Genomic DNA, 27,645 nt, shown 5'->3' on the forward strand with positions numbered 1-27,645 from the left:
ATTCTGACTTTTAATTTGTGGTTTGGAGGAATATATGAGGCTCTAGGAAATTCTCCTCTTAAGCATTTTTCTGATGTTCAAATGATGATTTTTGCAAACACGTTTGAAAGGTGCAAACAAGGCAGATTTATAGTAACTTTTCAGTTATTTAGTTACAGCTGAGCCTGGAGCAAAGCAGGACTCCTTCGTGGCATTTGATCCTTGGGCTCCAATCTACTCATAGTGTACTGTTATAGGGAAGATGCTACATTTCTACCAGCAGTTCATCTGGTCTCCTCCTACCCTAACCCCATCCCCAAATTGTTCTTTCCTTTGCTTAACTGAGAGATTGCTCATGACAGGACTCTCTGCTGGGAGTGGCTTTGCTCAGCAGAAGGGACCACCGAGTGTGATCAAGGCAGAAGGAAGGTACTTGGTCACTGTGTTCTTCTTTCTGTACTGCATTTGGTGTGATTTGATTTTTTCAGTGTAAAAACTTCACTAAGACAACTTTTACTGCATGGTAAAATTTACAAACTAAATTTTACTGTTCATTTTTGGCTTATGCAAGTGGCTGGCTATAAAGGATGTCTTGGCGAAATCCAGTGCTTGATAGCAGGATCATACAAAGTCCAGGAATTATTACTGACCACATAAACCAAGAGTTCTGTGGGATCTGAGTTGTATATGAACATTGTGTAGATCTTTTGTTGGGGATAAATTATTTTCTTACTGAATAAATTCCATAAATTGACAATTTTTATGCAGCTATTTCATAAGTAGAAAAATTAACTAAATTCCTTAAACAGATTAAAATCAAAGACTAATTCAGGTTGGAAGGGACCTCTAGAGGTCATCTAGGTTATTTGCTATGGATGATTGTATGAGTTTCATTAGCAAGCATGGAGTTAGGATCTCATTTCAAAAAAGTGCCCCCTTTTCCCAGGAAAGAACACATATATCCCATGTGCTCCTTTGTATGTTAAAGCATCTTTTCTTTTGCTTAGCTGCATGTTGTTATCAGCAAGACTACAGCCAAGATAATTATTGACTGCAAACAAGTGAGTGAGAAGACCATTAATGCAGCAGGGAATATTAGTTCTGATGGCATAGAAGTGCTGGGGAGAATGGTGAGATCCAGAGGACCGAGAGACAACTCTGCACCAGTGAGTAGAACAATAACAATTCTTTAAAACATTTAAAATATCCTAAAGAAAACTGTTTGGGATCTTTGCAGTTAGTTTTAATTTGAAGACAAGTGAACTCAAATTTTAAATAGTAAAGTTTCAGCATTTCAGAAATTCTGCAGAAGTCTGCAATAGTTGTCACTTTGGGCAAAATCCATTTTTGATTATTTTAATAAATGAAATCACGGGATCATCATTGTTCAGACGTTCTCAAACACATATGTAAACACAGTTGATATGTTTAGATATGACTTGTGTTTCAGATTTCATTACGTAGAGTAATACAATATATAACTCCTTTGCCTGGAATAATTTAAACTTTGTTTTGAGTGATAACTATTCCCCATGTCTCTTATCCCCTCTTACTCTCTGTTTGTCCCCTAGCTCAGTGTCTGTTCAATTAAATAATTGAGCTGGTTTAGCACAGACAGTCCCCAAAAGCAAAAGCTCTCATCTTAGCATATCTAGCTCTTATATAATATAAAAAAATTTAAATGTGAAAGATATCCCCCAAAAATTTAAGTACTCTTTCATTCCTCTGAAATTGTTCTCCTAGAAGCAGTAATTGATTATTCTGTTTGCATGACAACCAATGAGAGTCTTTCTATTTTGTTTCAGATGTCTTAAAGAAGATTTGTTTGGGGTTTTTGACTTTTTCATTGTGTGATACTGTTCGCTAATTTTCTTTGAACTTTCTTGACCCTAGAATGAGGTTAACAGAGAATATGAACCTTGAACTCAAGGCTTGATTTGAATAGGAATGAGGTTTCAAAACTGTATTTACTTGTTAATATATGAAAATACTCTTGTTTAGTAAAAAATAAGCCTTCAGAATATATTTCTGTACAAAAAAAAAAAGTGCTTTTAACCTTCAAACTTACGGATAATAATTATGTGAAGCCTGTAAAGACAATTACATAGAGAAACCCTTGTAGTCACATTCCAATAGAAACAGAAAAGGGCAGACTTAGGAAATCTTGGAATTAGAGAAGGCTTTGTAAAGAAGTGGAAAGAAATGGTGTCTTTTGTTAGAACCTAAGAATCTATAAAAGAAAAGTCAGACTGCCCACTCACTGAAAAATTTGATTTTGTTCAAATGAACTGTAAAACTCATGTAAGACTAAAAATATGTAGCTGAGGATGAAAATTCTTTATAGTAGTGTTCAGCTCTCTTTGGGTATTACCAAATTACAAGCAAATCAAGAAAGCACCCAAATACCATTCTTTAAAGTCTCCATTCTGCACAGTTTATTCATATTGAGTAGGAGTTGTGTGAATGGTCACTTTTAAGGCACAGATGAGTTGGTTTCCTAGTCCAAATATTGAAGGACATCAAAGGACTCTAGTAGGAGGCAGGATGGAGATTCTTCTCACAACAAGTAAACTTCTTAGTTTTAGAGATACTTATTACATAAAATAAAAACAAGCAGACAGTTATTTTGGAATAAAATTGTAGATGTTTTGTTCTAACTGTATTCACGTGTTTAGCATTGTTGGAATGGTTTTTAGAGTATTTTTTAATTAAATTAATATAGTGCAATCACCTGAATTTTGCCAAACATTTCAATTTTGAGGGAATGTAATTGTACTAGAGTTTTTTTCCCAATTATGCATATGGTGTGCAACAGTAAAATGAACATGCAGAAATAGAGATAGATAAGACAGAAAGGGCATTAGACTAAAAGTACCTAACCCTTTTAACATTCCTGAATAGTGAAGCTTCTCTGGATTAGACATTCCAGCTAACCAGAGCAATGAAACCTGACTGTGACATGCAGCAAGTAATGTTTTTTATTCCTTCAGTGAGATTTAATGAAAAGTTAAAAAAGTAATGCCTAGTGCGGTCTGCTGTTGAAAAATCTTTGCAGAGCTGTAGCTTTGTTAGATGATGATAGGTAGACTTTTCCATCTCATTTTACTGATTCTGCTCAGAGGGCTGGATATTTAGAAAGCAAAATCACTATGAATACAGAGAATTATAAATAAATGTTTAACACTAGCAAAGAAAGCTTTGTTTTGTTGTTTAGCTTGAGTCAGAGCAACCCACATAATATTTTTAAATAAGAATACCATGTCATTCAACATTTGGTTAGTGAATACGGCAATTCAGAAAATGCCTGTTTGCTCTTTAATTTACAACAACATATTTTATCTCTATGGATCTCTAGATTGTCTAGTCCAGAGAAAATGAATGCATATACACGCCTATGTAGGACTGTATAAATTTAGCTAGTACTGTCAGCCTTCCATTGTTCAGGATAACAGAATAGCTTGAGATGGACTGGGTTGTGGGAAAAAATGGCAATACGACTTCACTTCTGAACCCAAGCTGCTTTCTGCACAACCAGCTCATGTGTTGCTGCACCCCTTTCTGGGATGTCTTATTTGCTTAAGTGCAGTATCATGCAAATGCCCAGGGTCATTCTGAGTCCCCGAACAGTGTCTTCATGCATGTTCACAAGCTAAGGAATCCTGGAATGGGTAGCTTAGAGATGTATAGCAAAGAGGGAGGCATCTTAAGTGGCTCCACATGAGGCCAGCTTGCATTTGACATAGGCAGGGACACAGACTTGCTGGACTCAGAGTGGATCTCTGTGGACCCAAACCAAGGGTCCAAAAGCTGCCTTCATGCTGCACTTCAGCTGTCTGAGGTGTTTAGCATGGACCCAGCTCGTGTGAGTATGCATCTACAAACCAGCTAATCTGCTGTAAGGTGAAGAAAATGTCTATTTATGTGAAAGTATGCCTTTATTCAAAATACAGTAATTGACCTATATAAGAAAAAGAATGAGACGAAAGCAAAGGTGCACATATGTAGGTCATTTAAACAGATTTGAAAGTAATACGGTTTTAAGAAATCTTTAAATTCATTCCTCTCTTCTGGTCTTAAAATAATGCCACTGAAAATAATAATGGGAGCAAAACCAGAGTTCTATCTCTAGCAGCTCCTCAAATTTTTTAACATGTGGGGTTAATTTAATGGGATGTTCTGTTCCATTCTCCTCTGTATTCAATATGCACATAAACAAGGCATGGAAAAAGAATAGAAATAGTAACAGAAGCTTCATCTCTCTAGACCACTTTATTGAGTCAAGGCTGTAAAGGAGACAATTGGTCTTACCATTGAGCCCTATTTAGTATATTGTTTCTGAGTATCTAACAGCCACTATTTTTAGCAAATATGTGTGTTCTTGTAGATTAAATTCTTGTCCAAACCATGTTCCCAGACCTGTGATGGGAATTTTCTGTCTAATGTTGTCACTTTTCACCATCATTAAACTATTGTTGCCTGGGGATAATAAGGACAGGAGAGGGCATATTCTAAAGTAAAATTAAACTGGAGAAAACTATAAATATTATCTGTGGCTCAGCTCCAGTGTAAGTAATAGGCTATAGGAGACCTTGTCGCAGATAAAATCTGATCAGCTGACCGGTGGGTTAAGAGGAATTACTCAGTTTTGAGAAGCCGAGCTCTCTTTTGCCTGACTCTTGATGCCTCCTTTGCTATATAAAAAGTACTGGGAGGCAACATTGTGCAAAATCAGAAATTTAATCAAGGAGTGGGGGATAATCCAACAAGTGCAGCATTTAACCTTGAACAGCTTGCTCAATTCATGTAGTATCTGATAGCTCAGATGACTTGCTTAGAATACACATTTGGTTAAAAGCAGTGGATTTACCATTTAAGTGACGTATTTGTGGCTTGCTCCTCAAAGTCAATAGTCTCTCTTCTGTCTAATCTGAGTGCTTTAAATAAAGATGGCTTTGCTTGCTGATAGCTTCATTCTGCACTGCTCTTACACCTAACAGTCATTTTGTACATCACCCTTGTTTTGAAACAGCTGCAGTTACAGATGTTTGACATTGTTTGTGCTACCTCATGGGCCAATCGAGACAAATGCTGTGAGCTTCCTGGCTTGGTAAGAAATCTCTTCCAATAACTGTAGAATTTACCTTTTACTTTCCCCTTTATTGAGTAAATGTTTTAGTTGAAATGGATGGTTAAGTGTTTTCAAAACAAGTCCAAGTCTGCTTGGATTATGTGTCCTATTGAAAGTCAAGGACATATATGTTTCTAAATCAAGTAGGTGCTTTTGAGGCATCCACACAGTACTTTGTCTTAGATTCATAAAATCCCTAACTTCTAAAGTTTTTGACATCATTCTTCTCCTATCTTAATTTTTCCTTAGAGAGATGAGGAAAACTGCCCTGCCCTTCCTCATGCTTGTTCCTGTTCAGAAGCCAATAAGGGTCCTCTTGGACCTCCTGGACCACCGGTAAGGTTTTATTCAGGTTTTTAGTGAACTGTACTAAATAGTCCCCTGGCCACCTTTATTCCAAAACATGTATTGCCCATGTAAAACTAATAAGGTTAAATTAGGGTTTTAAGTGTTTGTGAAGAGATAGAATTATATTCAATTTATAGCAAAGATGTCAAGTATTAGGCTGTAAAAAACCTTCTACATAGTCAGTCAGTCAAATTTTTAATGGTTTAATCAAGACCTGAAGCAGCTGTGGTATTCTTCAGACCTTGCACTCTGTTACCTGTCTGTAGCATTAGTAGATACGTCATAGTTAGTGCCATTTGTTTTCTAAATTTTAATCACCTTCTGTCTGTCTACTATAATATATATGTATTAAATGTAGTTTGGAGTTTACCTTTTGAAATGCTCAGCTTACAGTATCTTATGAATTAAAGATATGGGGTATGACAATGCCACTTGTATGGTATGTGATGAAAGAAGACTTTTCTGTGTTAAAAGCCCTAGGTAAGTACAGTATTGATTGGAAAGCACAACTGTAAGTGTAGGTTCTTCTGAGACCTCCTAGAGGCGGAGAGGTACCCAAAAGCCCTGAAGGGAAGAGAGGATGAAATGATCTGCTTTGGTGAAAGCTGAACTAAAATTTTTTCCAGCTTACCAGTGAATGATGAAATGCACACTGGCACAACTTTTACCTTTACTTTCTGATGTTCTTTTAATAGCACTCATTAAGTTTTTACTGTGTAAATGTTAAGTGTGTATCTAAGTTCCTTGCATAACCAGTGGAACTAGATAGTCTTTTCTAGAAGCCAGTTATTTCACTTTCCTTCCATCTCAGTGTAGGATCTTTGAAATATGGAATAAATCTCCTTTCTTGGAAACTTGTGGAAACTCAGTGTATAAGACATAGAGATACAGGTCACTAAATTTTGAGAACTCAATCTCACATTCCAGGCTTGATTTTTATCATTTTAGAAAAGTTGCAGCCTCTGTTTACAGTGGCCTGTTATTGGTTTGATTTAACAAGAATCTTAACTGGGATAGAATGATCATGTGGTTTCTTTTTTTACAACTAGGTTGTTAACTCTGATTGGCATCTTAGGGCTGCCTGCTAAGTTAGTTTGAGATGAGGCTCTCCTATGAAAGGTTTGAGCTGCGTGTTTCTCTGCTCATACTGAGTCCTGTGTCTTCCAAGATCATGTTTTGAAACAAAAGAGCCAGTGAGGAATGCAAAGGAAAATGCTTCTGAAAATGTTAAAGTACACTGATTACATGAGATACATGTTTAACAACAAAATTAACTTGCACATAAGACATTCATGTTGTTGATCCTAGCAGGCATTAATCCTACTAACAACTCAGAGGTTAGTCTTTCTGCAAGAATGGTTCTTCAACCTCTGGTACAAAAACCTGGAAAGGAATTCAGGAGAAAATTCACTGAAGAGATGTGTCTTGAACAAGGAGAAATTGTTCTGTTCCCCTATTTAAATATAGGTTATAAATCAAGTAGGGATTAAAGTTTTAATTTTTGTATTTTAGCATCCAATTTGTGTTCTTTGACAAAGACAGATAGTTCACATAAAAATGTCACTGAAATTGAGTAGTTTGACCACATTTCACAGTAAAATGAAAACTGTTTGAAAATTATTTGACTGGAAGGATGTGTATTGCTATAGTTCAAAAGATATATGAATCAGGAATTGCTAAGGCTTAACCCAGCAGTAAAATAATGTACTTCTATGTATTACATTTAGGATTAACAATGTTTTGAATAGCATAGTGCCATGCAAGAGGAGGCTTAAAGTCAAGCAGAAAAATCACTGCCAAGGCAGGCAGTCTGTGATTTTGGAACTCAGTGTGTTTGAAGTGATGTTTTTTTGCCAGACAGTTAGATGGCATAGCTCTGGGAAAAAAAAAAAAGTACAAGGCCTAAGAAAAAGCAGAGCAAAGGAATAAAGTCAGCGTTCATCTCTGTGCCAACCAAAAGTCAGAAAGTCACATGTGCTATGTCTGGTCAATAGTGCTCCAAGTTGTTAAAATGTCATGTGACTTTTCTCTAAGCCAAGGATTTTTCTGTTTAAGAGATCAGGATTCTACCATGTAGCCAGTTTTAGACATTAGGCTAAAGAGACTCCAAAGAAAAGGCTTCCATTTGTTTGGGATAGTAACTCTGGAAAGATTTTCTAGGCTTTTAGTAAACGGGTCATTTTGGGTAAGACAAAGTATTGTTTAGAGTTAATATTATCTGGCAATTTTCATGATGGGATACTGTTTTTATGGCTTCATCTTTGCCAGAATTTGATCCTGCTGTCTGAAATTCCTGACACAAAGTAAAAATAAGATATCACACAAAATCAATGCCTGCATTTATAAGGAGTGCCGCAGAACTGAAGAAGGTGAAATAAACAAAAATATTGGAGGATTGCAGAAGTTTAATTGCAAGAAACAGCATTCAGTGCTTCACAGGTTTTGACTATTAAAGAGGAATAAGGAGGTGTCTTGATAACAGTTGATTAAGGCTGTTTCTGGGGGAAAGCACTGACTATTAAAAAGTTATTCAAAATAAGGGAAAAAGGCATAACAGGAATTTTTGGCTAGAAGAAGAAATGGCAGAAGAAATGAAAAATTTGAAATTAGTCACACAAGCTTAGTAGTGCTGGGAAATAACCACCAATACAAGTTTATGAGAAAACTGAGGGGGGCTATTCTGATATTTTCATCTTAAATAAATGCTTTTCTGGAACTTGTACTTTTACCAAGCAAAGGCTGCTGGGTTCAGCACATGGCTAAATGTATCAACCTCAGCATGGGTCTCAAAGTGTATGATTTAATGTCTCAGCATCAGGCTGGTTTTAAGTATATATTCTTAGTAAAAATGCAGTCTCTTTCTGAGAACAAAATGTGAGAAAACTCTGTGGTTTTGTTTATGTTAAAAAGTTGCAGTTATTGTTCTGAGGAATTTTTAATCTCAGAGAGAGTAGTCTCAAGAGAAAGGCAGAGGGAGGAGAAAGGACGGAGGGAGCTACTGGGCTGGAATGTAGAAATACAAGTATCTGGAATTTTGGAACTGGCAATTGAGATGTGGTTCCGTGGAAGAATGGGATAAGATTTTAAGGTTTGGAGCTGGCTATGGTGGAATGGGTAGTGGCCATAGACCTGTGGGATGGAGGCAATAAGACTGAGGAAGCTGAGAGGGGCAGTGGAAAACTGCTCTGTGATGACACATATGAAGACCATGTCATGATACCTTTATTGAAGAGCAAGAGTGCTCTAACATTTCCAAACATTTCTGTTATTTGCATTCCTATTTAAAGTCTCATAGATACTACATGTTTTTGTGTCTTTAATTTAACTGCTGTTATTTTTGTAAGTACTTATTGTAGCCTCTATAGAATGCTATTCAGTTATGGTGTGTAGTTGTACAAGATCCTTTTTGAGTACAAAGAAGGGCAGAATACCTGTAAAGCTTATATTCCAATAGGTTAAGCAATATGTTCAGGTGGGAGAAGAGGGGGAAATTGATATGAAAAAAAGTGAAAAAAAAATTTATGCTGTCCTAGAACAGAAAGCACACGCAGCATATTTTTGCGAAACACGTTCATGGCAGCCATCCATAGATATATGCTACTCCAGTGTCTCAGATGATACTAATAAAAAAGGCAACAGTTGGTTAATAAATTGTGAACAGATGTAAGCATTACTGAAAAAAGCAAAAAAGAGAAAAATGACCAAAAGAGCATTTTACCTAAGAGTAGCTCTGAATTAAACCATGGTAGATCTAGTAAATTCTAGAGTTGTCCTTGCTGAAAAGTATTCTGGAGTCATTAGAATCAAAGAATTATAGAACTGTTTAGGTTGGAAAAGACCTTTAAGATGTATGAGTCCAGCACTGCCAAGTCCACCAGTAAACTAAGTGTCACACCTACATATCTTTTAAATACCCCCAGGGATGGTGACTCCAGCACTTCCCTGGACAATCTGTTCCAATTCTTCACAACCCTCTCCATGAAGAAATTTTTCCTAATATCTAATCTGTGCCTCCCCTGGTGCCGCTTGAGGTCATTTCCTCTTACTCTGTCACTTGTTACCTGGCTACAACCTCCTTTCAGGCAGAGTGTGATAAGGTTCCCCCTGAACTTCCTTTTCTCCAGGCTAAACAAACCCAGCTCTCTCAGTTGCTCCTCTTAAGACTTGTGCTCCAGACCCTTCACCAGCTCCATTGCCCTCTTCTGGACCTACTTCAGCCCCTCAATGTCCTTGTAGTGAGGGGCCCAGAACTGAACCCAGGATGTGAGGTGCGGCCTCACCTGTGCCAAATACAGGGGGATAATCGCTGCCCCAGTCCTGCTGGCCACACTGTTTCTGATATAAGCCAGAATGCTCTTGGCCTTCCTGGAAACTCAGCCTTTGACAATACAATTTCGCTGAGAACAGACATATGTGCAGGAGGTTTCAGCAACTGGAAGGGAACCCGTGACCACATTTCCATCCGTATTGTAGCTTTCAGTGTTATTTTGATGCTTACGTGGTGTGCATTCTTGGCTCTAGAAAGCAGTCACATCTGTGTTTAAATCTGTTCCTGTGCATGGCCATACTCAAGTATGTTCTCAGTTTAATTACCCCAGTGGAGGGATAGCGACAGGATATTTACTGATTCTTGAATGCTGATTTAGGAACAGGAGTTTGGGCTGTTTGGGCTTCTCTGGATTTCGTTTTTGAGAGTTTCGGTTTTCAGTGACTGCTGTGCTTTTGCTTCACAGGGTGGTCCAGGTGTCAGAGGTGCCAAAGGTCATCGCGGTGATCCAGGTCCAAAGGTACTTTGTACAGCACTCTACATTTGATAAATGTACAGGTTCTTGCTTTATCTTTGCTGCATGTAAGCCTTGAAATTAATTCCAGATTGTCTCTGGTGTTGTTGAGGAAAAAACATAGTGAAATGCCATTGGCGTTTGGTCTGGCTCTTTTCATAACAATTGCCTGTCCTGTTTGTTCCTTGATAAAATATAAAATTTAGAATTCTGCTTTCACCACATAAATAATCATTTTTTTTAGTATTTATAAAGGACCCAGGCAGTTTTAAATTGAACCCTAACTGCTCAATCACATATTAACTCATATTTCAGATATTTTTGAGTCTATTGGTATTTAATTCTTCAAACAGAAGCTGCCTTTGTCCATATGATAAGAGTTTAACTTATGTCCTGTGCTACTTTAGGGACCAGATGGACCTCGAGGTGAAATTGGTGTTCCTGGACCGCAAGGACCTCCAGGACCACAAGGACCCAGTGGGCTTTCTATTCAAGGGCCTCCAGTGAGACTTAAAAAAATCAATAGGCTTCTTTCCTGTGATGTTTAAAACAGCAAATAGACTAGACTGAAATAGCTTTTAGTGTTGTGATCAGAATCTGAATTCAGCATTTGAGGTGAAATCACAGATGTGGGTTTGACCTGTAGTGAATGTGGGTTCAATGCCAACATTTCTGGTTTTTTATTTGATCTGAACTTTTGGTCAGCTGAAAGTATGTGATCACAGGTTCAATATGACCTGGGTATTAGCATCCAAGCCTGAAGACAAGTGAAAAAAAATTGCAGTGGGGGTCGTAACATGACACCAAACCAACGTGTTAATATTTTATCTTTTTCTGGTTGGGGTATTGCTCATTGCAGATCAGTTCTAACTTGACAGGTATACCCAAGCAAGAGCACCATATTCTCTGCCAAAATTAAGTAATAATGTTCATTTCATTACAAAATCTGTCATCAGAGGAGGTGATTAGGCCTGGAGTTTGAAATGTTGTTGTGAAATAAGTCGCAGAGTTTCATCATAAAGAAACATTGGTAGAAACATTGGTAGCACTTATCTTGTTTCATATACTTCTCAGTAGATGGGGACACACAAGCCTTGAAATGTAGTAGATACAGATCTTTTTCTGCAAGATTTTTTTTCAAATTTACTACATTGTAATCCACTTTCTTCTTTTTATCCAGTCTGTATGGTACTGCTGTACAATATAATGACCAAAACTGTATATTCTTGATGATGCTGTCATCAGAGAATAATACAGAATACTTTAATTATAAGAATATTTATTTCTGAGAGAAATTGTTTCTATATAAAATTTCATTGAAGTTACTTTATTATGTAGCAACGTATATTTTTTTGTCATGCATATGTAATGTAGAAACATGTCTATTTTCCATAGAAAACCCTTGGTTTCGTCATTGTAGGAAATACTTCTGAGGCCTGAAGTGAAACAGATTCCTTTGAAGAGAAAATAGCTACCTTTTTTTTTTTTTTGAACATAATGGCTATAATTTTGTCAGGTTAATTCTGAATTCTTTTAAAATGAATTTTATTTTCTGTATTTTTAAATTCTTCATTTGCAGTTTTGTAAACAAAAGTCTGTATGTTTGCTTTCAGTAGGAAAAATAGTCTTTTTTTTTATTGGTTGCTTTGTTATTTTTTTCACAAGAAAAGGAAAGGAACTATTAAAAATAGAAAAGTAACCATATATTTGGTTTACTATGTGTGATTCTTAATTTGCAGGGGCCACCAGGTGAAAAGGGAGAGAAGGGAGATCTTGGTTTTCCTGGCCTGCAGGTATTCCCTAAGTTATTGTCTAAACTGTCTCTTACTAAGCTTGAATGTTGAATTGACATCACTGTGAGTTTAGGGCATGTATTCCAAATTGCTGAGAAATGTGGTGTTGGGGTGAATTGAACAGAGCTTTAGAAAGTGAAGGAATACAGGGTATGGTGGTGTGCAGTGACCAATTCATCTGGGGCCTGAGGAACTGGTTATTTTCTTGTTTAACACTGAAATCAGGTCTCTTTAGGCTCAAAACCTGTGCATTTCAACAATGTCTGTTTACCCATCTCATTTCACAGAAATACCTTCTTTACTGAATCTTTTATGACCCTACCCATTATTGAACCTAGTTCCATTTATCCAAAACATTTATCCAAAAGCATGTCATACAGTTTCACTGGAAAATGATTTAGTTGGATTCTGTTAATTTGAACTCAACTTGCTTTCCCTTGATCATGCTTAGGGTGTTCCAGGAGCATCAGGTTCACCCGGAAGAGATGGAACTCAAGGTCAAAGGGTAAGGTTTTACATGTTTTATGTGTTTTATTTCCATTCTGTAATGGGTATGTTTCCCAGTGTGGTTGATATATCCTAATTTATGTCACCTTTATCATCTCTACCAGTCAGCACAGCAGTCAGAGGCAGGGTGGATATTCTTCCATCTGCTGGATGAGGGTTGAGAAATACTAGACTAGTGACAGGAGCCATCCACAATGGCTGTGCTTAATGCATTTGATAGAAGTAGATGTCTCATGTTCAGCACTGCTAATTAGTCTCTTTGCTTATATGTTTAAAATTAGGTGGTTGTTAAATGGTACATAATTAGTATGCAATTCAGTGCAATGATGTAAGTTAGCTTTCTAGCTAATAATTGAGTAACAGAGACAACAACAAGGAAATTCAATATTAGAATTTAGAACAATACCTGTAGAAACTGTTGACAGGAGGAAAAGGGGAAGGTGAAGAATAATACCAAAATTTACTCAACCTTATTCTGTTTCTTGTAAAGGAACTGAAGATACTTACAGTCTGCCTAGGAAGCAATAAAAAAAAAAATCATATTCATTTGTGCAGTTAAATATTTAAGTCCTCCTCCTTGTCTCCTTGAAGAGACTCTTTTTTCATTATTAGTCAGGCACTGGAAGATTTTTGTTAGCATAGTACTAGGTTTCTGTCTACAGCAGAAGTTCATTATTAAATATGACTTTTCAGTTTCATTTGAACAAGATTTACATATTCATGATCCTTTTTTGGAGTATGTTAATGTAACTTGAACTTCAGAGAAATCTGGACCTTCTTTGATTTTCTGGCATTACTTTTAGACCTTGTTATAAAAAACCTCATCCCTGTAGCAAAATGTGTATTTGAACTCTCTATTATGAATTTAAACATTGGCATATCTTTATGTCTAGAAGTAAATCCACTGAAGTTACTGTGGAATTTGGATGATACATAGATATGCTTTTTTCTCTAAAAATCAAGAAAAAAAATTTTCTTAAGATTTACACATTATCATCAGAAGAATAATTGGATGAATAGCCTTCTAATTTTCAATTAAGTTGTGGTGAAATATGAAGGTATATATCTTCTTTTTTTGTACTTTATAATACTGTGATGTCTTCTTCTTTTGCATGTTTTTAATGTTTTCTTTTTGACTGTATTGGCATATTTCCCCCTAAATTCCCCAAGCTTGGTGTCACCTGTTCATCTCCAGGTTAATAAAGACCTGGAGCTTGATGAACATTTGGATTTTTGCCATGATCTGTCTGATCTTGGTCGTGGACAAGCTGAGGTGACCTGGTGGTAAATGCTGTACATGTGAGTGGTGTGTGCCTCCTTGCTCTGCCTTCCTGATCATGGGGGACATCGAGGGGTTTGCAGTTCAAGGAAACTTGTTTTTATATTATTCTGTAGCTGACTTTGTATGTAGCAGTGGATGCCCTCAGACAGGCCTTGATGTCAGTCAGCAGTTCAGAAGTGGTCTAGTTTTCCTACATGTGGAAGTCAGCATGTTGTTGCAGAGAGATGGTATTCCAGAGAAAAGCTGAGGAAGGCTAATGCAACAAAGGCTTTTGATACATCCTGGGAAGGTCACGTGGTGCTTATTCTTTAGAATACCCCAGTGTTGTCTATAAAAAGGTAGGGCAATTAAATAAATTGCTGTTCTTTATAGATATGGTAGTAATGCTTTGTTCATGTGTGTTGCCTTTCTTCTGCTGTTAATCACAGGAGATGGATGAACAGCCTAGAGCTCATAAAATGAGGTCTGTTATTGTCTCTGTGCGACCCTTATGCAATGTTGTCCTGCAGTAATTATTTCTATGGCAACAAATAATTATATTATACTAATTTTATGGTGTTGTAACTCATTTTATTCCTGTGAAGTTATGACAACATAAAATTGCTTTTAATGGGTGAAGATTCAAACCAATTATTTCACCGCAGTCTCTTTGAAGACCCAGTGCTTGAGAGAGGCACAGTTTTGAAGGGCATAACTGCAGCAGCAAAGGGCAACTGGAAAATTCCTGAGAAGTAAATTGCCTTTTCATATAATGTTTCTTTTGTTGGACTTCCTCCTGTTAGCCAAGGTGCCAAGCTGTTTTGCAACTATTACACTACTAGAACTGAGCTCTTCTATGTTATTCTTAGCTTAGTTATCACTTCCTCTTTAGTATTTATTGATCATTTAAATATTTTAATTATAGTGATACCAGTGCTGTAAAGTCCTTAAACAGATGGCTAAATCACAGTGATTTTAATGGGAGTTATGCATGGGACTGGTATTTATTGGGAGATCTCTGAGAACTTTGCTGAACTGGGTGTAATGTGGTATTAGACTCATGAAGTCCTGGAATGAAGATTTTTTTTTTTTCTTCCAGTTACTGGTAGTTGGAATCACTTCACTTTTACAGTTCTTTTTCCTTCCTTTTTTGATTTTGATTTCTAGTGTTCATACTTTCTGGTTTTATTTTTGAAATCAGTTGAGAAAAGGGTTTGTTTGTTCCCTTCTTAATGTTGTAATTCAACACTTAGTCTGTAAAGTTTCTTTTTGTATTTCTGGACTTCTGCTTTTAAGTCTCCGGTTTATTTGCTTTATCTTGCATTTTAGTACATCATCCAGAATTAGAACATCTTCCCTGTCAGTTTTGTGAATTCATACAAAGATCACTCTCATAATGACATACCCACTCTATGAAAAAAAGTGGAATGTAATAAAAGTACTGTGTGAAGCCTGACTCAGAGTAAAAAACCTCCATTTTCTGATAATAAAGCAAACATTCTGAATATACATGATAATGTTTTATACCTATCTGGTAACTGGTTTAAATCTACATCTCAACCTCCACACGAGGAACAGTCCCCTCCCCTCTTATCTGCTTCCACTTATAAAAGAGTGTCATAAAAGATTTTATAAAATAGAAAATTATTTATTTTTATTTTATGGCTGGAGCTGTGGTTCTTTGGTGTCCTCTCTTGCTGCCCGTATTTGTAGCTACCAGTATAGAGAGGTTTTACTAAAAAGAACAGATCGTGTTTCTTCCTGAACACTCCCAAGCATTTCATGTTGAAAGATAGAGCTTGAATTGCACATGTGACACATTCTGCTTTTTCTGGGTCAGGCAGTCATGGGTCCCAGGCTGCAAGGTTTTTTTAAAAGGCCCTACAGGAAACTCTTTCAATCCTGGGCTCAGTAGCTTCAGTTAAGTTTTTGCCAGTATCTAGTCCTACTGGAAAAATCACCTCTCCACAAGTCCCCCAAACAAATTCCAGGCTATTGAAAGCTCAGGAGTTTATAATGGTGTCAGCAGATCGGAGATTTTACACACAATGCCATTTGTATTTCAGCGAATAAAATCCCTTATAAAAATTCTGTCTGAGCTACACTCTTTCTCCATAATTTTTTTTTCATACCATTAGGAAAGTATGTCTTGATTTGAGCTAACTTTCCAAGATAATATACATCTTGATTCTAGGATCTACATCCTAGGTCACACATCAAAATCTGTACCATCCTGCTCTTGGACATGCAGCTACATAGGGGAGATTCAGTGGCTCTGTACGGAGTCATTTCTGTCCTGGATGTGACAGAGAGAAAGTGCTGTTGTGCTATGTAATTCCTCTAGTCATTCCCATTGGAATAGAGATGGTTAAGCAAGGAGGAGAATTCAATAAATGGGAGATTAGATAATATCTTTAAGGCTTCAGTGCTCAGAATACATCTTTGTGAATTCCCACAGTGCTCTATTTTCTTCTACATTACACACACCAAAAATAATGAGAGAAAGAGCCAGAAGAAATACATTCCCAGTCCTCCTGCCAATTTCCTGGTACGTACTAATCTCTATGCACTACTCACAAGTTCAGAATGAGTGTCAGATCCATTCTGGCCATCAGATGGTCTGAGTAACATCATCTTCAAACCCTACTGGCAGCACAAATAAGTATCTTTAGTCTTTTACTTGCATGAGAGAATAGGTATTGTCATACTCTTTCTTAAATCAGGTTTCACTTTGACTTCATTTACATATAGCAGTTTTCACATCTAGCAAATACAGTAGGAGGTGATCTTCTGGGGGCAATACAGACACAATGCCAAGAGAAATAAACCTTAGGAGAATGGACAGGAGGTGATTCTTGAGCAGCCAACAGTAAAAACATTGCTCAGAATAAAGAAATTGTGAAATATATTCCAAGAAAATGTAATTTGATCATACCGTTAATTCTACTCTTTGACTGGGATGGGAGAAGGGAGGGACCTACAGCATTGTTTTCCTTTAGAAGTTTGTGGGAATCCACTCTAGATCCTGGAAGTCAGTGGAAAGCTCTATATTTCCCTACTCATAGTTAAATTACGCCCTTGAAAGAGTCCAGCCAGTTTTCATCCTGCTTTAGAACTGGTCAAAAATAAATGCAGATTTTACATATTTGCTTTAAAAAGTCAAACCTGCTTGTAAATATGCAGGTATCGGTCTTCCTGAAGGTTTTACTGTTACAAAGAGAAGTCTAGCTTGCATTACCTTTAGGAACTTCCATGTTATTGTAAAAATGTGAATAGCTATCATTGAATTTTTCAAAGCATTTTTCACAACTAAATGCTTCTTCCAGAGAATATTAAAAACCCTATTTTATCATTTTCAATGCATTTCAAAGTTCTTTCCTTATACCATTCTCTGTTAGCTCTAGGAATACCAGTTTTGGAGTATGAACACACTTTCCTTTGCAAACATATTTGAGCTAGGCTTGCAACCTTTTTCTGTGTATCTCTTAAAACTACTGTGATAAAGATTCTACTACTATCTTTACTTCAATGGCGCTTAGCTGTTACAGTTGCTTTAGTTCTTACTGTGATATGGGAGCTGCTTTGGTCCTTGCAGCTTCAGGAACCATCTGGTGAAATCCTGTGAAACAGGAAAGTATTTCCTTATCAACTCTAAGGATGTATAGATGACATAATGTGAGTTGACTATGTGGCTTATTTTATCATCAAAACACCCTTCTGGTGGAATTTTAAAAAACCTTTCCAGGTACATGGCAGATAATATTCCCCAGGCAGTTTTTTATGCCATATGATTGCAGATATGAATAATAGTTTCTGAATTATGAAAAGCATAACACTAGTAGTTCATGCTGGAGTCATTACTAAAACTGTGTCAGAAATAAAGATTCAGAAAAAATACAAACCAGAAAAGCTCTCTGAGATACTGAGACCTGGAATGTTCTTTACTGTATGTGTCAGCATAAACACTTTCAAACCTTTCAGCAATAAACCAAACACTTTCCAGCTTAAACTACCTTTCAAAGTGGTCTTGAACCAGAAACAAGACCATATTTTTCCTTTGTAGGGGCTGTAGTAATTAAAGAATGCTTTATCACCAGGCTGGTCAGAAATGCATGCAATGCATGCTTTATAGCATAGGGATACAAAGTGTGCATATTGGTTAATTTGCAAGAATACTGTATTAATAGTGTATTTTCCTCTACATCTGGTCAGTCCTTTTTTTTTTTTTTTTTTTTGTGATTTGCTTGCTTTCCAGTTTCCAAGTTATCTTTAGTTTTTGGCTCCCATTTCTGGAAGCTCTGAGGCATGTTCATAATGTAAACCACATGAGCATTCCCGGTGCTTCCTGAATCAGGACCTCAGTGATAGTTAGTGCATATGTACAGTATTGCTGGGCAGAGAGATCGACTCTCAGTTGCCATCTTTCACCACTTCATCAGTGGGACTGTGAATAGTTGCAACCAGTGAGAACAGATGTAGAAACGTGACCTTGTGGTAGGAAGGTTTGACAGCAAACCCTCTCATTTATCTTGCTACAGAAGCATTCGAAGTGAAATTCACTCAGAGGTGAAAATGGCCAGTATGAAGAATTTTGCATTACCTCTTATTTCAAAAGTATTGTGAGACTAGCTAGATTTTTTTTTTTTTAATAATATTGGTGACACTATGGTTCCTTTTCAGAAATAAACCCTCCCCAGGGCAAATAAGGGAATTTTTTTTCTAAGAAACCACTACCAACAGTTATTAATTAAAAAACCAAACAAAAACAACAAAAACCTCCCCAAACAAAAACCAAATCAACAAAGCAAAACAAAACTGAAGAACAAAAAGTAAATAATATCATCTAGATGAAACAGAACAGATTCATGAAGTTCATATAAGAAGCTGATAAAATTGCCTTTATTTCTCTTTTATAGGGCCTTCCTGGCAAAGATGGACCCACAGGCCCACAAGGACCTCCTGGCCCAATGGTGAGTATTGCCTATGGAATTTGTTACTGTAAAAGTCAGCAGGCTTTGGGGGGATTATAGGTCACACTGTTATCTAGGCTACAGTGGATAGACCAAGGCCAAGGGAAGTTAATTTTCTCATGACGCACGGAGTTGGCAGATAGCTGCTTGTCCAGTGTCATTTCTTTCCACTCTTACTTAGCTCCAGAAAAAATGTCTCCCATGGGAAGGAGAGAGGGTTATTCTGTCAATAGATTGATAGCTTGTTCTTAGGCAAGTAGCTGCACTATATAGAGGGAATGAATGTTCTTAACATTTCAAACAAGACTTTCTTTTTGTAAAAAATTCCAATTAGGACTATTAGTTGAAGGGAAATGCCACGTTTTGCTTGGTCTGGAGGCTGGAGGTGAGTGCAGGTACTCTCACAGAGTAATCAAGGAAGACAGCAGAGTCCAAGTTCATCCTTCAAAGTAAGATGTATGTTGCCTTCAGAATCAGTGTCAGCCTTCTCAACTACTGGGCAGCTAGGCAAAGTTAATGCCTTCTGGATAAGTATAAAATGTTACATGAAGCTGAGTATTCTCCAAGCCATCCTGTGGTTTTTACAAAGAACATTCCAAGTCATGCCCCTTCAACACAGTATTAACATCACAGGATTTAGTGGTTCAGCAATTCCTTCCTGTTCCGGAAAGCAACCGACATTATTTTTCTCAAGTGCTTTTCTCAGAGCTGTGCTTTTGGTGCTCTTTTTCCCGCAGCATGTACTTCTCAGTCCTCTCTCTTGGCATCTGCAGTCTTTGACTGACAGAACTGATTGTGTACTGGCTACTTTGTGGACTTTTGCTCATCGAGATTCACGGATGTTGACTGTCATCACCACTGTTTTCTTTCTCTTTTTCCATACAGGGCATACCTGGTGCTCCAGGTGTTCCAGGTATTACTGGAAGCCAGGGGCCACAAGGTGATGTTGGAGCTCCTGTGAGTAAAATTAATTAATATTTCTTTATCTCCTGTTGTATATTAGTTGGTTTCTGATCTTAGCTTCACTGTTTGACAGAACTCCTCAATATTTATAGCTTATGATCTGTTTACAGTTAGTGGCTAAATGAAACATCATATTGATCTTTCTTTGTTCATTCTTTGTAACTAAATTTATTTGTTGATCTTACATACAGTGTTTGGAATATAGGGATTATAGAGTCAAAACACAGAACTTAAAAACATAACTATGTGAATTTGTAGTCTTTGTGTAATTACTTTCTCTTTTCTTTCATTTACACTTCTAGCAACTCTTGGGAAATTCAAGTATGCCATTTATTAACCTGAATATTTCCAAAATATTATTCTGATTTTCAAACTGTGAAAATATTGCATGAAAAAAAATCTGGCTTTTGTGGTTACTCTATGTTCACATCAGAACAAATGACTAATGACCAGGGCTTTTTTTAGATTATTATTATAAATTTGACTGTCAGTTTCTTTGAGTGGAAAATTACATTCTCTATAACTGAAATTAGTATTAGGAACCTCCAATATTAAGTTTGTCTTTCAGATATTATTTTTTATTATTATCAAAACAACCCAGAACAAAACAGTTTGACTGGAAGAAAGGAATACAACTATGAAGTCAGTGTGTAAATTATATAAAAGACAATATTTATAGTGGACCTCTTTTTTCTCTGTAACAGTTCAGGTAATATTGTGTATTCATATTTAAACATTTGACAACTTGGTTAATTAGAAAACCTGCTCAGTTTTTTTCCATATATGACAGTAAATGTTCTATTTAATTTTTAAAGACATCAGAATTGGGTAGTATGTATTTCTGACTCTATTTGTAGACTAGAAATTTTTTTTCAAGATCCAATTTGGTTTGGAGATTTAGGCCAATGCAAGCATTTTTATTTGGTTAAGCGGAAATGAAATTAAATTGACTGATAATGTATAATATATAAGCAAAGATAATAACCTAATGCCCAGTTCTGCATAGTTTCTTCGTGATATCATGAAATCCACTAAGGAGATTTGATGAACTATGGTGTTTATTACTATCAATATATAACATGTTGGCTATTCGGTTCCTGTCCAGATGCATGTTCCAGATATTGAACCAAATTTCCTAGAGTGTAGATATTCCTATGAGTCATGTAAGAGCTCTACTGTGTTCAGAAAAAACAGCTAGATGGGTGAAAAATTACTGAGCTTTAATAACTGTCTTTCTCAAAGGGTAAAGTAATAAAAAAGAGATCTCAGAAATAATCTTGAAGTCTTTGTATGAGTTTCTTCTTTCCCAGGATAGAATTAAGCTGTGCTTTAACCATATATCAGTGAGCTGCTTACCTATTCAGGTAGACCTTTCCTTGCTACCCCAAAAAACTGCCATTGGTGAAGTTATAACTGCCCTAGTCAACTTGTTCCAATCCGTAATAGTCCTTACCATCATTACAGTATTATATTATCTTTAATGTCTGATATGGTTTGAAGCTGGCTCCCTGCCAAGTCTCCAAACCTTACCACAAGAAGTCCCCTTCCTCCCCCCAAACCTCAGGGAGAAGAGGGAAAAAACAACCAAGAGAACCGAAACGAGAGATGGACAGCTAAAGCAATATATATATACATAATATAAATATATTTACACTTATATTACAGTTATATACAATTTCACAAGGGAAAGGGAAGGGGGAAGGGAAAAAGGAACAAAACCAAAATAAAATATATATATATTCCAATTAGTAGCCCAATAAAAGAGTTAGCAAAGAAATATCTCACTACCCTCCTTGGGACAACCGAGAGTGGCTCCAGAACGATCGCCGGCAACCTCTGCCTCCCAAGGTCGGCAAGGCCTTACCAGGCCTCGCTCTCCAGCACGGCAGACTCAACAGCAGGGAACCTGCACCTCCAAGCCGCCGGAAGGAAAGAGAGCGAAGGCCTCTCCTCCTTTCTTCTCATAACCTGGCTTACGTAAAAATTGTAGGGAATACTGGGTAAATCTGGGCTCTTCCTTGGCTACAAACTGGTCACCAAGGAAGGCCTAGACCAAACTACCACATTCTCATATTTAATTTTCTGTGCAGTTTAACCCCTTTGCTGACTCTGTTCATAGTGGATGAAGAGTCTCAGTGCAGTAAATGTCACAAATTTCAGACTGCTATTTTGTCATAATTAGACCAATTTCAGCCATGTGAAATGCATGCCTGCCCTTGCTGCCATTTTAAACAACTGAATTCAGTGTGTGACAAACACATGAGAAAGTAATTGTTCCCATGTAGTTGCCAGAGGTGAACATTTTGTTGAGTACTGAAATGGAAGTGTATCTGTCAATGTCACATAACAGTGAAACCTTGTTTATCGTTTTTTTTCCCTCCCTTTACTGTGAATCTGCAAGGGAGACAATGTTTTAGGTGTTGAAAATTTGAGCAGAACAAAATGGGAATTAATTTTTGGTATTGAATCTTTTCATAGGGTCCTCCTGGAGCTAAGGGTGAAAGGGGTGAGCGGGTAAGTCCATTTTCACATTAGCCATGCTTTTTTTCCTGTCTGCCTTCTGTCTTATGAAAGCTTTTTCCAACAATTTATGTTTTGCTGTGTTTACAGGCACAATAGTTTTCTCTCTGCAGTCAAGAAAACTTTCCTTCTTTTCCAGACTTGGTCTTACATATAGCTACATTCATATTTTGAAGGCGAGAAATATGAGGCATCAAGCATGTCTGCAAATCTCTCATTAGGGTTATCTTCTCAGACCTTGGCTTACTGGCTGAAACAGTAATGGGAACCAGCGAAATCCTGAAATTTCTTTGGCTTTCTTTCCTCATCTGTGAGGATATATCTCTCAGCAATGATAAATGTCTTTCATTGCTCTAAGCACTTTCAACACAGAACTGATGCAACAAACTGTTTTATGACACCGCTGCTGTTGTTATCCAGGGCGATCTTCAGTCCCAAGCAATGGTTCGTGCTGTTGCTCGTCAAGTGTGTGAACAGCTCATCCAGGGCAAGTATATCCATAGTTCATATGCTTCTATCTCCAGAATGGATTTTTCCTGCCACCATTACTTACAAATACGATGCTTTTCAAAGTATCTAAGGGGATCTGTTTGTTTTAAGCTAGACAGTCAGGATTTATGTTCAACTGGATTTATAGCCAAGTAGAGCTGATTAGCATCAGCCATCTAAGAAAAGCCAGAATTGTCTCCAATCTATTATAGTATACAGAAGCTTCTGCTGTAACAATTTTAAATTTTTATAGACATAAAATACAAAAAAAACCCCAAACCCTTACCAAAGTAAAGAAATAAAATTCCACACAATAGTTTTTCCACTTTCTGTGTACTTCCTAAACCCCTGTTTCTCCACCAACAAGCACACAACTTCATGCACATAATATCAAAGTATGACAGACCACAGCCTTGAGAACTTGCCAATACTCTGTTCAAACTTTGCTGAACCAGATTTTCCACTGCAACTTGAAAATTATGATTTTTTTTTCCTGACAGGTCATATGGCAAGATATAACTCAATTCTGAACCAGATTCCAAGCCAGTCTGTCTCAACACGAACCATCGCAGGACCTCCTGGTGAGCCAGGTCGGCCAGGAGCTCCAGGGCCACAGGGTGAACAAGGATCACCGGGCATGCAAGGGTTTCCAGGAAGCCCTGGTCAACCTGGAAGACCAGGAGAAAGAGGTAGGCTTCATACTTCACACATACAAAGTTATACCTCCTTTTTCTGATACATTCTGATGGCTTGTCTCCTATCTATATCAAAGCAACAGTTTTCTCACTAGTTGGTTGGTGAGTTTAACACAGACCATAATGAAAGCTCTGTAGAATCTCTGTCATGAAGGTCATGCAGGCTTTGCTGAGTGTGATTTTGCAGGATCAAACAGAGGTTTAATGTTTAAACTGCTGAAGATTGGAGGGACCTAACTGTGCACATCCCATCACATCATGCTTAGTAGGACTCTGAAGTGAGCTGAATCTCTAAATATATCAGCAAAGGAGCTGCTGAAGAACGTCAAATGCAAAACTGACAGGTGCATGTTGGGGAAAGATTGAGCTTTTCTGATAACGTGAAATGTGTCAATCTAGAAATTTCTGACTCACAATTGTCTGAATGGAGCAAGGTTGATAAGGAAAAGAAAAAATTCTTAGTTTATGGAAATGGTGAGGTCAGAGAGAAGTAATACACTTAACATTTACAAGAATTCTCTTCTGTATTCTTATGTGTAGGCTAGATCCCCTTCTCCATTCCTCCACCAGCATTGTCTAATAAAGAAACAAGCTCCATGTTTGATTTACTCTCTCTCTGTGCAACCCTGGCAATCTTTGGTGTCCCCGAGTAGCACTAATCTCACAGAGGTAATACTGAGTAGATCTAAAATTGTGAAAGTGCTTTGAAGACTGTGACATGAGGAGGTGTCCAGAAACCCAAGAGACGTATGTGATATTCAAAAGCAGTGAATTGGTGTTGCTGTTACAAAATCTGCTATCTAGCATTTTAAAAATTAATTGCTATGAAGGCTGTGCAGTTCAGGAACAGTTCAGTTCAGGAGCTTAATAGTTCCAGTTCACAGTAGCCATGATGCTCACATTTAAAACATTGTTTTGAAAAGAAAGTCTTTGAGTGAACCTGTGAGACTGTAATTCCAATTATTTAAAAAAAAAAAAAAAAAGAGTCAAGGTTTCAGGTGCTGGCTCCTCAGTCATGCCTGCCTGCTCCAGCTGAGCAAAATCCAGACACTGTCCAGAAAGAAGGAGGAATGAGACAAGTAGAAAAAAAGATTGGAAGAGAAAGCAAGTGAGGAACTGACTTTAAAAAGGGTGACCTGGAGAGACTGAATGCAAATTTCAGGGTACTTGCTTCCACACTAATACTAGCATGTATCAAATGGCTTCTTGGGAATAGATCGTTTAAACTAGGACTTTGGGAATGGAAGAACCAAAATACCAGGCTACAAAAAAGGAAACCCGTCCAGCATTTTCCATTGTATTTGTTGTGCTGAGGCCCAGACACACATGTTATACTGCTGTGAAATCACAGAGTGTTTAGATACAGTAATTTAAATGAAATAGGATGTGGGTTAACTCATTGCTGATAATGTCTGAGAAGCAGCATTGGCAACAGAGTGAGTACAGATAGGGTAAAAACACATTGAAAAGAGTATTTATTACTCTTTTCTTCTCTATATAGATAACTGATGTTAGAAGGGACTGATTTTGACAGGTAGTGCTTGTGGGGAGTTTCATAATTAGAGAGCAAGTTCTGTTCAAGCATCCTTCAGAATTACAATCAGCCAGCCAGAGCTCTGCAGATTTTCATGAAACGTGATGCCAAATATTGGGAGTGTTTTACAATACTTAAAGCTTAAAATGAGATTGTTTCAAGAATCAAGAATCCACGTGTAAACTTAAAAGACAAAATAATTGGCTGGTTTATTTGGAGTAAAAATGGGATTTTAGGATGTTCATGTAACTGGAGCCTTAAACAGAATCGGGAAGAAAGAGGAAGGAGCTCCTTCAGAAAGTAGGCAAAGGCATAGCATAATTTATTAGTCCTTGGGGATTTAATTTCTTCAGAAGCAACTGAGTCTTTATTCTGATGTGTTTGATATAATAGCACTTTATTTAGCAGGACTTTTGCTACAGACCTTCGGGATATTTCGGAATCTGTTTCTAAGGATTTTCTCTAAACTAACCCAAAAATGCAGAAATGAAAATTAAAAATTATTGTAACCAGATTCATGCTTGTGGAAAATGACTGGAAGTTTTTCGTGCATTCTCAATTATCACTTGCTTCCTAATTACATATCATACAGGGAAGGAGCAGACTAAAATTACTCTTCTTCTGTATGGAAGGGTTTTTAATTTTCCAAGAACTACAGAGAAGAGAGTAAATGGAGTCAGACCCCATCCCTTGGTGTGTTCTGAAGCATTGTTTGCATTTAACTTGTTTGGCAAACACGATGTATAGTCCTGTCCTGAAGATCTCCAGCCAGCCACTTGGAAGTCTTTATGAACAATGTGTTTCTTTTCACTGATGTCATCAACATTTTGGTTGTATATGAAGTCAATTTAATGTTCAAGACCAGTGCCAGATCAGCAACTCTGAAAGTCAGGCTCCACCTTTTAAGTTCAGAAAATGCATTGCTGCAGAGTGTACTGAGAAGTCATAGGCATTAGAAGGAAACAACACCCGCTTATTTAGTAGTGTTGCTTTTTTCCCTCAAATTATTGGGATTGCTGCAAGAATGTGTTACTGGCTCTGAGCTGAGTGGCAAGGTGTTGGTAGAGTGGGAAGAGAAAAGGTGGGACAGGAGGATAGATGTTTCTTCCTGCTCGCCTCTCCTGCCTGTTCAATCCCAACCTGTAAGAAAGGGGCACTTCGGAAAGCAGCATGTGGGACTGGTCAGAAGTCGTGCACCAAAGAGACCTTTACTGGAATATGTCAGCAGTGAGAGACACCAGTGAACTTCCCTGATAACTTGCCTGGCCAATAGCTTCTTTTCCCTTGTTTACCTTGTCACTCTGCCAAGCATTAATCAGATGTTTTGGAAAGAGACTGGGATTCAGAGAGTGTTTTGGAGTTCTGTTTGAAACCTTCACTTGAACTTCTAGGTCCAGGATGTCCCATTCTTGGATGTGTTCTCTCACTAATAAAGCACTGAGCTGGTCCTTCCAAGAAAGACCACCTCAGGGAGAAAAGACAAGTCATTTCTCCTGACAGATTCAGTTCTCAGTGTCTGTTGCCAGCTGAGAGGCCACATTGTATTACCAGACCCCTACAGTACATATTCTCAGATAAATTACTAGAATTTTACTCTCTTACTTATTTGCATAAATACATAAAACCCCAAACTCAAATGCTAATTATTCACATCAACGCATCTCTATTTTAATTTTAATTTCTATTTAATCTCTGTTTTAACTGGTTCACAGCACTGGTTTCTATTTTCATTTCAGCTAGTTCAAATATCTTTTGTTTTGATTTTATGTTTATGAACTGGGTCTGTGGCTGGCTTCTGGGTGCCCAGGAACAAAATAATATAAAATCCCCAAGGATTCAGCATGCTTTTTTCTTCTTTTTTTTTTTTTTTTTTTTTTTGTTTTCTATTATTTTTGTAATAGATGGGTAGTTTTCTCAACTTCGAGGAAAAATGGAAAAGCCCTAGTAAAAATTATTCTGAGGTACTGTTAGCTTTCAGATGCTGTGAAAGTGCAGTTCTTCTACTATTGGGTGGGCTTCGGCTCTTATGTGGCCTGAAGTGACGCATAAAACTTATGGCTACTCACCCCATCCCACTATGATTAAAGTACAATAAATACCTAGGCTGTCACTGGGAAAGTCACTGTTCTCAAGCACAGTTTGATCTGTATTTATTTCCTGGCTTCATATGAAAGAGTCAGTTAAACATGTGTTATCAAAAGACACATGTTTACAGCTGTGATGGCAAAATTCCAGTGGAATTAAATGGAAATTTTGCCAGTTGAGTCAATTAAATACTTTTATTTCCAATTTTAGCTTCATCTGGATTAAAAAAGAAAAAAAAATGACAATCCTGTGTTTTATACACTATAGTCACAGCTGAACATCTTTAAAAGTGAACATTTTCTTAATTGCAATATTCTTCTCTCAGGAGAATTGCAGTTCTCCTTGCAGGACAGTATTCTCTTAAAGACAAAATTAGATAAGCAATACCTGAGATTTCCTTTTGGTGCAGGAACCATGGAAATTTAATTTTCTTTGCTAGAGAATGTGTTCATGAGTTTGGCTCTGTTTTTAATGACTGATACTATCAGAGTTATCTTTAGAGGAGCGTTGGAAATAATTGATTTCAGTTGCTTGTGATCTCCACAGGGCTGAACTAAAGCCATTGCTTAGTTTGGATGGGGACAAGACATGA

The 27,645-nt window shown here is 37.3% G+C and overlaps 1 protein-coding gene across 1 annotated transcript in view; it reads left to right on the plus strand.

Annotated features, from left to right (window-relative positions):
- COL14A1 (collagen type XIV alpha 1 chain) overlaps positions 1-27,645 on the plus strand; it is a 116,374-nt gene that overhangs the window by 82,543 nt on the left and 6,186 nt on the right. The window contains exons 34-45 of the mRNA XM_051778456.1: positions 987-1,145; positions 5,009-5,086; positions 5,357-5,443; positions 10,189-10,242; positions 10,644-10,739; positions 11,976-12,029; positions 12,481-12,534; positions 18,714-18,767; positions 19,653-19,724; positions 22,209-22,244; positions 22,671-22,737; positions 23,240-23,428. Of these exons, the coding sequence (XP_051634416.1) occupies positions 987-1,145; positions 5,009-5,086; positions 5,357-5,443; positions 10,189-10,242; positions 10,644-10,739; positions 11,976-12,029; positions 12,481-12,534; positions 18,714-18,767; positions 19,653-19,724; positions 22,209-22,244; positions 22,671-22,737; positions 23,240-23,428 (1,000 nt within the window). The remainder of the gene's footprint in view (positions 1-986; positions 1,146-5,008; positions 5,087-5,356; positions 5,444-10,188; positions 10,243-10,643; positions 10,740-11,975; positions 12,030-12,480; positions 12,535-18,713; positions 18,768-19,652; positions 19,725-22,208; positions 22,245-22,670; positions 22,738-23,239; positions 23,429-27,645) is intronic.

The sequence above is a fragment of the Manacus candei genome, unplaced genomic scaffold (genome assembly GCF_025592945.1).
Source record: "Manacus candei isolate 608988 ecotype Guabito, Panama unplaced genomic scaffold, ASM2559294v1 h1tg000013l, whole genome shotgun sequence".
Lineage (NCBI taxonomy): Eukaryota > Metazoa > Chordata > Aves > Passeriformes > Pipridae > Manacus > Manacus candei.